Below are 12,220 nucleotides of genomic sequence, written 5' to 3'. Positions count from 1 at the left end.
TCTATTAGTTCGCGGAGTTGTACGGAGTTGACGTTTGGTTTGGACGCTGCTCCGATTTGAGGGAGGTCGATGCGTCCGCGCGGCCGTCCCTGAACTCGTTTAAATGGCTCGCGTTGCCTGAATATTCGCCGTGTTGCTCTGCTTCGAATGAAACTTCCGGGTGGACACCTGCATCGCAACTATCGTTTGAGTGATCTTGTGTTACATAATTAACCCTGAAATTCGATTGTGAAGGATTTGGTGTGTTATACCGTTGTGAGCGTTGACTGTCATTTCGCGTCTGGTCTAAAGGTTGGTTTGTCGGGTCTCTTGCTCGATATTGGGTGTTGGGATTGTTCTGTTGTTGACGATTCGTGTTATTTTGGAAAACTCTTGAATCTTGGTGGATGTTCGGATTCTGGGGATATTGGAACCGGTTTGAGCGGCACTTATCGCTTGAGTGGCCTTTGCGACCACACTGCGTGCAAGTTGTATTGTTCCGCTGCCTTGTTCTGCACTCTTCTATAATATGACCTGCCTTCTTGCAGTATCCACACACTACTAATACGGAAGATCGTTCAGGACAATATTTTTCGATGCGATCGGTTCGTATCCATATACTACATTTCATATGGTTTTGTGTTTTGTAATTAGTATCACGGTACGAGGCTAGTTAAATTCTATCCGATAATAGTTTTTTGGTCTTGGTGGCCGTGTCTATAACCGTTTGTAGGGTTTGTGGATTCTCATGAGCCACTCTTATTTCTAATTCGTCTAGTAAACCTTTCATAAATCTTAGTCTTGCGGTTTCTTCGATATTTTTCTTCAGCACTTGAGCATCACTGATAGATTCTGAGGCATCTATTGATTCGCACGCTTGTTTTAACAGATGTTTTATTCTAGCACCGTAATCTAGAACACTCTCGTCTCGCCTCTGTGCCGATTGTGCGAGGTCCAGCTGGATATCTGGGAAGTGTTGTTTAGATGCGTAGGCCTGTCTTATGCAGTCTAGCAAATCTCGAAGAGAATCCGGGTTATCTGACTTAACATATTTACGCGCGTCGCTTTCGATTTTCGTGCGAATGAGTTTGGAGAATAAATTCAGTTCTCTGACTAAGACAGCTTGTTTTGCGCATTCTACTTCAGTTATGAATTCGGATACAGGCATATTAGTGCGATTCAACGTGGGAATCAGAGCCAATGCATCTCTAAGAGGCAGATGCGGAAAAATGCTTTCGGTAGCCATGTTGTAAATTTTAACCTAGGATTTGCTGACTTACAAAGTGGGGATGAAGAGAAGGAATGGAAGAAAATGTAGCATTCTTCCGTGAGGATGTTGGTATAGCGATTTCGTGTCTGTAGGCAGTGATGACGTCGGTGTGCGTTGTGTTGTACTAGAAGTCGTGAAGAATGAAGATTTCCTCGTAGTAGCAGCAGGAAATAGTTTTGCAGCAATATCGATTTGGAGATACGGTTTTGTTTGTGACGTTCGTGTGAATCACAGACCGTTGATTACGTTAATCGTAGAATATGATTTTCAGAGTGTCTTCAATACTATTACATAGTGGTATTACTTTTGTATTAACATCACTGAGCTTGTACAATTTGGAACCGGTCTATCAGATGGCACTCCATGCGGAGCACGCACGTAAAATTGTATCACTGGATTTCCGGAAAGCGAAGGTCACCGCTGCCACCAATGTTACGTCCGTGAATGTGGTTTACTCCCGAGCGGTAGGAATAACTTGATTTGGCTTCGCTTTCACGTACTAAGACAACCGGAATTTGGATTGAGGATTAAGTAACGTTGAATTTGTTGGTGATATCAAGTATATATTTATTCCAAGAAGTCGAGATAGGGGTAAGATTGAAGTGTGTTGTACGGAGTTATTTAAGAGCTATAGCTCTGAGGTTCTTGAGAGTTAGGATACGAATGACTCCAGAGACGAGAAACGTACGGGTGCAGAAAAGATGTGAAGCTTCTAGAGGAAGGGAATAGAATTAGATGAGTAAGCGCGACAGTGAATAGCGTGAGACTAGGTAGAGATAAGAGGACAGGAGAGAGACCGTGATATTCATATAAGAACTGTGGGAGAGTTAGCGAATAGGATAAATAGGGAGAGGTGGTATGCTGGACGTAACACAATCACTACACCCGTTTCACTGCTCAAATTTCCCGTGTATAGTGCTTTTACGATTACGTGGAAATCGAATACGGCGTCGAACGCAAAATGACCACTAAATTTGCACTAATTAAGCCAACTCTGCACAGTAGTTCGTAAAACCTCGTCGCCAGTTGTGATGTATTAGAAAAATAACGCATTAATTAATAATACCCGGGATTAATGTTAATACTAATAGAGTAAAAATACATTTAATATAAATGAGGAAATGATGTGTACATGTGTAAAACGCTCGACGCTCTCTAACCAATAACTGAATGTCGCTCGTGTGTCGCTGTATATTACATAGGTACATATCATAATCATGATATAGAGACATATTATAAAGTCGTGAACATTACACTATGCAGTATATATAATTTTCAATCATAGATTCATATCTTCAACCGCATATAGACCACCTGGTCTTATAATCGAAATTTGCAGAACGCAGATTCATAAACCTCCATGACTGAACATAAGGAAGGTGAGAAAAGAAAATATGATCAGTTCACTAACAAGGAACATCCGCGGAGTGTCCGCCTCCGATTTTGATGAAACTTGGTAGGAATGTTGAGTACGCTAAAGTAAGAGATATGTATTTTTTTATATCGGCTGAAACTGATTTTAAGGGGGTGAACTATCCCCCTGAAATGCTATTTTTGACAATTTACAATATATTGCATATTAGGGCCCAATGTACAGATTGCAGGAAAACTTGATTCCTAAGGGTTTTCGACGTCGCTATTTCCAGATCTGAAGGCCAAATTTGAATGTTCAAAATGGCGGATCCAACATGGCCGACGTCAATAACCAGAAGTTGATTTATTTTCACCGAAAGTCGGTGGAAGCTCTTTTCGAGGTCGCTGATCATGGATCTGACCACGAAAATTCGAAATTCGAAGCGACGAATTCAAAACGGCGGTAGAAAATTATCACAATATCCGCCATCTCTACGAAAATTGATATCTATATCTGTTTCTGGAGTACTTCAGAATCCATCCATTTCTGGTTCAATGACGGGATAAAACGATAGCAGGAGTATCATAATTCAGAATTTCTTTATTTGTACCACCTGTAACATTTTGCCAAAATGGTAATTGTATATAATTTTATTTGAACGGTACAACCATAGTGAATTCCCATATATACAATGATAGTTATATTTTGTTGGTTTTATCGTAACAATCCTTGCTTATATGAATGGCTCCTCTACGGAATAAAGTCATGGCAATAATGAAATTCTGTAAAAAAGTGTTTCAAACAAAGTGGTATTTTACACCAAGTGATTATTGCGACCTCGCCACATATATGACACTCTAATGTCAAATTTGTTTCGTAACAAAATTCTGATGGACTTTAAAAACGCGGTGGTCTAGTATCCACGTATCCACTTTTGTGCCATGAATATTTAAATAAGTTTCAAAATCGTGGAGACGAAAATTGGTTGTGCGTCAGAGATTGTAGCTTGAGAATATTATCTCGTAGGTGAAGATTGATATCATAGCCAAGAAAGATCACCATGTCGGAAAAACATCTTACGAAATTTTTCCACGCACGAAACCCATATACGTTTGACGGTTGAATGTGTCCTGTAGTTCCTTTTGAAATGGTCATCAGCTTCAAGTATCGATCATCCGGTACTGCTTCCTGAACACTGCGCTCGCATTGTCCACTCCATGAATCGAGTAACAGGATGCTTGCATTACCTGTATTGGGAAGGTATACTTCCCGAAGCTACATTTGCATATGATTTTTAGTAAGCTTTCCACACTTGGAAGCCATAATGTGAATATTAGGTGGTCTGAACATAGTTTCTCTCACTCTGGGTCCCAATACCCCACTCGTTTCCTTCAATACTTCAAGAAGAGGAGATAGCAGCGTTCCATCAGCAGATATAGTATGCTGTATAGTATAACTGTGGGTCGTCGAAGATACGGATTGTATCACAGTTTCAATCTTTTTCTGGCCGACAGGAGCTAACATTCGCCCGGAATGTATCTCCAAATTTAAGCCACTTTCCAAGTTGGATACATTTTGTGATCCATATTGTTGGATAAGTGGCTTTACTTCATTAACGAAACTTTCGCAGTGCTCATTCAAGTTCTGTTCTTGGGCAATGCTCGCCCTTGTTAGATGATTTTTGTGATTTTACGGGAAACGATTCGGTTTGAATGTCCATAACCACGTGTGTCCGGCTAAAAATGATGGAAATTTTTTTTTGATCCTTGCTTGTAATGCCCAACGTCGGAGATCCACATCATGAACTGTTAATCTCGATTCCATTGCTGCCACGAACATATCAAACGTATTTTTGCAATCCGAATCAACTTATCCTTACGTGTTCCACCAGCTCCGACTTGTGCCGCCCATCTTCGTAATTGTCGTTCAGATTTGAGTCGCTTGAACCTGTTTTGAACTACTACAAAAGTTCGATGTTTTTTTTCCGCTTTGCCAGTAATCGACAGTTCTTTGTTTATACTCGAAATCTATTAATTCATCTTCGGGTACGCACTGCGGTTTTTCAACGGATGTACAGCTTTCTGGTACTGGTATGCTTGTTATACCTTCCGTTAGCCAATCAGTATCCGTAGCTGCTGCTTTACTTGCTGCTACAGAGTCCTCTAGTTCTAATCTTGTCTCATGCACAACGAGGAAAGATAAATCATCCAGAGAATTGGTGATGATTGTATGCACTAATTCTTTGAAGTGCAATTCCGTTGGTTCGAGTCTTATAATGTCGTTGCCTGGACCACCAAATTCTACTAACAGCAAGGTTAGTACGTTGATGACATGACTGACTGCCATTGGTCAACCAAACACTGAACTGACGAACGACAATGATACCTACTCCCAACGTCCTGGTCATTTTATACAGTATGGGCAAGTTATCGCCTACACATACTGACATGCAAAACATGAGAGGATATCCTTGATCTCGCATGTCATGTATGCAAGCAATAAATGATAGTTTGATTGAATGGTCATACGAAGAGTTTAGAGCCAGAGGATCCTAACGCTCATTGTTTATATGGTTGATTTTCAAGATCTTCCGATATTGAAGAATGACCCTTATCGACGTAATGAGTTAGTTTACTCAAGTTCTGAATCCTTTACGTTTACGAAAACGGCTTCCATTGCCTTTCGATGAAAATCGATCGATTTTTCGTTGATGACGTTGGCCATCAATTTCATCCGATATAAAAAAATACGTATCTCTTATTTTAGAGTACTCAACATTCTTACCAAGTTTCATCAAAATCGGAGGCGGATACTTCGCAAATGTTCCTTGTAAGTGTCATTCTCAGAACTCAAAAATGCATTGTTGAAACTAAGTATCTTGTTAGCACTGCGCCAATTAGCATCTTCACGACCAATCTCCTTGCACTAACGTAGCTAAAGACCAATCAGGAGCCTTTTCAAAACTCCCACTATTGAAGATCTTTTCTAAACCAGACTGATGCAACAGAGGATCATTTTAGACAACAGAGAAAACAGAGATAATTTGAACGCAGTACTAATTAAGACGTCAGACAATTCAGAACACTTCGAAATTACGAACAATGCAGATCGTTCTAAATCATAAAACCCTCATATTCAGAAACTTCGAACCTAAGTATAACTAACATGATTTAATAAGCGAATAACACCATTATAAAACCAAACGTCGAGAATCGGTTGAAAGAGTCTCTTATTGTTAATAAATGTGTGTTCAAATGGAAGTGCTGTGTACGAAAAATTATTTTAATCACACACAGTGATAGCTGGTGCGACCCACAGCAACATAATTTCAGATTGAGACAAGCTGAACGAGATATCTAAATGAACAGATTATCGAAGTTCGTACATTTGGACACCACAAGGTCTGGGAATCGAGCTTAACATATGGAAATAAAAGTCATTTACACCTACGGAAGCTTCCTCATTACACGGAGTTACCCTGACCTGAGCCAAATTTGAAACGTTGACATACTCATTTTGTGCAGAATTTTGTGATGAAAAAATTCCTTAGAGTACTTTAGTATGTCAAGAATGGGATCTAATTAGTTATTTGGGAAAAATTAAATTCGAGCCTTGTAAAGCATTCTCAAAAAGAAAAAGTCAGTTGTTTTACTGAAAAAATCATAACTCCTACAATTTTGCAATATTTTTGGCTAAAATTTTATTTAGGCATTTTTAAGACACAGTACTTGAAGAAAAAAAATACTGCAGGTCATGGGGTCCTTTCGAAAATATAGTTATTTTGAAGATCGTAAGTGAGAGTTTTCTTGATTCTCGAAATGCACGTTCTACGGTGATATGAGTCTTTTAATCAATCTTTATTCATCCAGAACTGCTTGAATTTAGTAAAAATGATTGTTAAGTGGAGTTTGGGGTGATCTGGACCCCAAATAGGTGACTAGGGTTAGGTCAGAAAAAAGATTATTTTTCAAGTCTACGAAAAAGAATTCTTCCCAGCCTTCCGCAGTCCTGAAATCTCCTTTTTTCTATTATTATTGTTAGCGACTAACTAGCTACGACCCCGAAAAAATATGAAGTAAGACATTAATATAGTTTGTGCGCTATAGTCAAGGTATTACACTATGTACTCTCGAACCCCTATTTCACTTCACTGACGGAAACTCACATTGATTAACAACGAACCTGAGGCTATTCCACCCCTCCATATATTACGCAAATATGTTACGCTGCGCCGAAAACTAAGAGTCACGTACTTTTTTATTCACTAAAAACAGTTTCGAGGGGTTTCAATCAATCATGGGAATATTTCAGCGTAGGCTTTATCCAAATACATTAAGCACAACTGTTTGAAACTGAGAAACCATCTCCTTGGGCGGCAATCTTTGAGGGTCGCTTTCACCCTTTTAAAAAACGTGTTTCTTTGGTTTTGGTACTCTACAATGTGTATGAACAAGATGAGAATTGGAGGTGTCGACTGATTTAGGATTCTTTATAAATCACACGTGTGCCGTACTTTTAACCATGACTAATCATAGTGGATTTCTTAATGCCTTACAACAAACTATCTGTGCTTAATAATTGATAGTGATAACAAAATCAGATAAATTGAATTCGGGGATTCAGCGACTAGTAAACGTCAGCTTTATAAATATCGGACAAATGACTGCTGCAAACTATTTTTCGACTTACCGTCAAGTTATTCATTACATCCTGATTAGTTGCTGATGAAAATGTAGTAATAAGTTGAGGGACTTCCGTCGATTCAATCGGCTGAACTATTCGTTGCCGCGCGGATCCATTATGAATCCTAGCGTCACCAATTCGAATACCCGTACGTACCCTACTAGTACCAAAGCTACCACCTCTCACAGATCCTTTCTCACTGGTCCCAATCTTGATGCCACTTCCAACTCGCATTATACTATTGTCTCGTGTTGATGCGAAGGCAACAAACCCGAATGAGAACAAAAGAATACCGGAAGTAACCCTCATTTTTTCGCGGTCAGAATGACTGAACTTGAATATCTTTTTCGTAATATCCAATTCAAGCTGTACCTATCTTCAAACTGTGATTGAATCCACTAAGCATGATTGGTATGACTGGGTTGATAAGATGTCCTCTTCTTCGATGTGTTGGTCAAATTTCCGTACTTATCGCAATTGGCTTGGAAAAATCTAAAACAGAAAAGAATAAAAGGTTTATGAAGAGCTGGCAGTTTAAGAAGGACGGGCGTATATTGGAGGATTTGCAACTGCTCTAGGCTAGATGTATTACAATCGGTCCCTCTTATTGTCGGTTAATTCCGGGTTGTACCATCTTTTCAACTGTGGCGCGCTGACAGTCACTTCGTATGGATATACACGAAACTACACAGATTTCAATATACGTTGGTGTTGTCAAATATGATTAACAGTGTGATTATTCAAGTTCCAATTTCAAGAAAGTTGGTTACAAACACGATAATATATTGAACAATCAAAATGAAGTAGAGGTATAAAATCAAAAATAGGTGACCGCCGAAGCATGGCTCCGAATTGTACATCGCTGCATCGCGGCATCGGGCTATAATTCCAATAAAGAACCGTCCCACTCTTTTGCTGTTCTGTAAAATTCGATGCGGTTTTGGCAGAAATCGATTCCGAGGCAAAATTGTTTTATGAAGCCACCTAAAGTTGAATGTGAAAGACACTTTCGCAAAGATGAGATTTTACAGATTATAATATATGTATATAGTCATTTTATTGTCTTAGTGAAATAATGATTTAAAAAAAAAAATTTTGTCTTAAAAAAATTATTTAATTGTTTATAACTGTTTTTTTCATTTATCCACCATTTAAATTATTTATTAAGAAATAATTTTTTTTCTAAAAATCATCATTTACAATTGTTAATATAATTATGAAAAAAAATTTTTATTCTATTTGAATTTTCATTGTTTATTTTATAAACAATTTGTTATAAACAAATTTATATTTTCATTTTATTTTTTTTCGTTACTTTAAAAAATTACAAATACAGCCATGTGCATCAGAGTTGTAAAAAAAATTTTTCTCTAAAATTTTTTTCATAATTATATTAACAATTGTAAATGATGATTTTTAGAAAAAAAATTATTCCTTAATAAATAATTTAAATGGTGGATAAATGAAAAAAACAGTTATAAACAATTAAATAATTTTTTTAAGAAAAAAATTTTTTTTTTAAAATCATTATTTCACTAAGACAATAAAATGACCAAAAATAATTTTTCAAAAATATTCAACTTGTCTATTTGTTTATAATAAATTTTTAAGCAATACACGTTAAAAAATTTTCAGCCAAGCTAATAAACGCAACATATTAATTTAAAAACAACCAAAATTCAAGATTTATGAAAAAAAAATTTTTTCATAACATTAGCCGGATTTTTCCATTTTTGATAACTTTGAAAAATCATTATAAACAAATGAAAAAACTTTTATAAACTTTTACCACTGAATCGTATTTATTATTTATGTAATAAGTCTTTCCGCGTCCAGTTTAGGTTAGAATCAAAACTCAATTGCGTTTCTGTAAAAGTAAGAGATTTATTTACACTATGTATTTACACTATGTACAAAACTCACTAATAACCTTAGTTCTTACCTGTAAAAGTAAGAGAAACAACATTTAAAGCTTCTAATTCCTATATTTTATTTCTATATAAAAGTCCCGTGATAACCGTTATCTCATTCGTTCAACGTTGTTGAATATTTTCTTTTTGAATTCTACTCTCTCAAAATTTACTGGTCGTCTCCCCAAGCCCGTGCTCTACCGCGCCATCGGTCGGTGACCTTCGTCGGTAACGCGGCAGAATCAAAACTTGAGAGAAGCACGACACAAGTACACGAGTGTCGTGATTTTCTTTACATTTATACATATAAGAGCTCACAAAAGAAAAAAAATTTATAGATCCATTTTTTAAACTTTTACAAGTGATTTTATGAAAAGTCAAGTCTACGAAAAATGAGTTAATTAACAATGAAATAACTTAAACGAAAATCGAGTTAAAAATTTTTTTTTGGTAAGACTACATTCCTTCAAGTGTCTAGATAACACTATAATTTATTCAAATTTTTAAATTAATATTGAATGTTATAAAAAAATTGTTTCGTGTTGCATGCTTCGCTAGGCGGTGACGCCTAGGCACCGAAACGGCCGCGCGGAGCCCTATTTTCAACGTTAAATTAAAATTATACATAATAAAGCTAGAGTTCCGGGAGTACAGACTTTTCCATCGGAAATTTCCTCCTCTTTTAGGATCTTTTTTCAAAATTCATTTATCTTTTATATTTTCGAAATTATAGCTATAAAACGGAGACTCCCTTTTTTTCTTTTCGTTTTTTGTTTATAACTATTGAAATTTTTAATGGCGGATTAATTAAAAAATACCGGTTTCATCATTTTAAATTCTGAATCCAATGCACCAATCGCCATATTTTTAAGACCATTCTAACGATTTTTCTCAGTGAACTCACTTCTCGACCAGACTAATATATCTGTCTATATTATAAAGTTATCTAGCCGCCGCCGCCGCCACCGTGTCAAGAATTCAGACCTTCCTTGCACCACCTGCCTTTCCCATCACTACCTTGCTCCCCTCCCTTTTGGGCCTCGGCCGTTTTCTCTGCTGCCAGGCCCTTCCAGGAACCAGGATCCTCGCCCTTCCGTCCACCCTTCTATACCTTGAAAAATTGAACCTTAAACTTACGTATATGCCCTCAGATCTTGACAGACTTAACCTCAAACCCACATATATGCCCTTATACCTGGACAGATTTAACCTCAAACCTACATACTGTAACGTGGAATTTTTGTTGCCCGTTACAAGGGGCTCCCCGAATCCTCGGCGGAACCAAACTCGGGGGGATACACGGTAGCGAACTGGATGGAGAAAAGAGTGCCAGAACTAGAGTCACGCATCCAGGCTTCCGAGAGGGGACACTGTAGCGAATAACGATTAAGATATTGCAGGCTTTTGTTTTTTTTATTATCGAGTACAACGGCATCAAGCCAGCGGTCAACCACGAAGTTGGAAGTAGTTCGGAGTGACGGAATAGCGATGATTTCGAGGGAAAGATGTCGAGGTTGCGGAAGGAGAGTCAACGAAGATCCCTGCAACGCGGGAATCCAAGGCGGACGCGATTCCCACTGGTGGCTGGCGCGCCGCCGCCTCCCCCGCTCTCTCAGCCGACACCGGACCAACGAATCTGCGAGAGACCGCCTAGCGACGAGGGAGCACCACCCCGCTCGACCCCGGAACACCATGGAGCTGCGCGGAGGACGACATCGCGATTTGGCTTTAAGTTCTGCGCCGCGACGCGACGACAGGTGCGCGCCAAGATGCGCAATCCCCGAAACCGATGACGGATCGATTGTTACGTATTCTTGCGGGTATGACGTCACGAAGGGTGTAGCGTCGCCATATCCGCGTTGCGGCCGATCGTCAATTCCGAGATTACTCTAGTTCTAGTGATTGCACGAAACAGACGATATTTTCGAGGCCGAGGCCATTAAGTTCGTGGCTGGTTGTTCGGGTATTGTGGTTGCGAGGACGATGGCAGCTAAAAACGAGGGGGTAGGAGAGTTCCTGGCATGTATGTGGAACGGTAAGAGCTGTTAATCTTTTCGCGAAAGAATTTCGAGTGGCATTAAGTTTCGTCTTGCCAAGGAACGGATAGCCATTTTGGAATTGGCGTTGTAGAAAAGAATCCGAAATTCTTTTGCCGAATCTTTTTCTTGGTGACCGTAGCCTGAATTGCGCGTGATAAAGTAGAGCCAATTTTGAGTAATCGGGAATGTTGAATAGAGTCACGGGTTTTATTTGCGTCTTTTTCGTTTTTGAACTTTGAGCTGAATTCCGCTGTACCAGGTCGAGCCACGTTATCCGGTTTCAGTGTCACCTCTCGCGTAGGTCGCGAATCGTCGAAGGGGAGGTGTTCGAATTCGCGAATCGAGTTGGGGCACCCCAGGGAAGGTGAGCTCGGATGCGTTGCGATAAGCCGTAACAAGGTAGAATTAAGAAAATATGATTTGAGGTAGTAACTAGGGTTGCGACTAGCGCGGCAAGCACGGCAAGTTATAGTTTGTTTGTTTTTTTTTCCTGTAAATGCTCTGCTCTTGAGCGCATTAGTCAATGTTGCGATTAGCGCTATAAAATAGAGGACGGTCGCGGTTAGCGCGTCAAGTGAGGTTTTGTTTTAGTGTTTGTCTAATGGTTTATTGTTAAGTTTGGCGATTAGCGCTATAGTTAGTAGAGGATGATCGCGGTTAGCGCGTCGGGTCAGATTTTGTTTTTGGTTTCTGTTTTATTGTTTATTATTAAAGGAAGCGACTAGCGCACGTAGGCTTAAGGTTTCTTATAGAGTTAATTTTTCTCAGGTCTGTTTATTTGATTTTGAATCGCGAAGAGTGAATTTTGAATTATTCTTTCTTTTTGTTTTTGTATGATTGCTGTCGTAAAATATATGATTTTATTTTATTTCTGTTGAATAACGTATTGTTGTCGAGTGTCTCACTCTCTCCCCAAAAATTACCCCTTCCCTCTCCGCGGTACTGAGCTACCGAGTTAATTGCCGAGGTCTAGCGACTTAACGGT

At 38.8% G+C, this 12,220-nt stretch overlaps 1 protein-coding gene across 1 annotated transcript in view; it reads right to left on the bottom strand.

Moving 5' to 3' along the window:
* LOC124300690 (glutamate receptor ionotropic, NMDA 2B) overlaps positions 1-12,220 on the bottom strand; it is a 1,918,249-nt gene that overhangs the window by 1,843,240 nt on the left and 62,789 nt on the right. Inside the window, exon 2 of the mRNA XM_046755014.1 lies at positions 7,293-7,778. Within this exon, the coding sequence (XP_046610970.1) occupies positions 7,293-7,595 (303 nt within the window). The 5' untranslated portion in view covers positions 7,596-7,778. The remainder of the gene's footprint in view (positions 1-7,292; positions 7,779-12,220) is intronic.

The sequence above is a fragment of the Neodiprion virginianus genome, chromosome 3 (assembly GCF_021901495.1).
Source record: "Neodiprion virginianus isolate iyNeoVirg1 chromosome 3, iyNeoVirg1.1, whole genome shotgun sequence".
Taxonomy (NCBI): Eukaryota; Metazoa; Arthropoda; class Insecta; order Hymenoptera; family Diprionidae; genus Neodiprion; species Neodiprion virginianus.
Note: the sequence above shows the minus strand (reverse complement) of the source record. Positions and strands in the feature narration are given on the sequence as shown.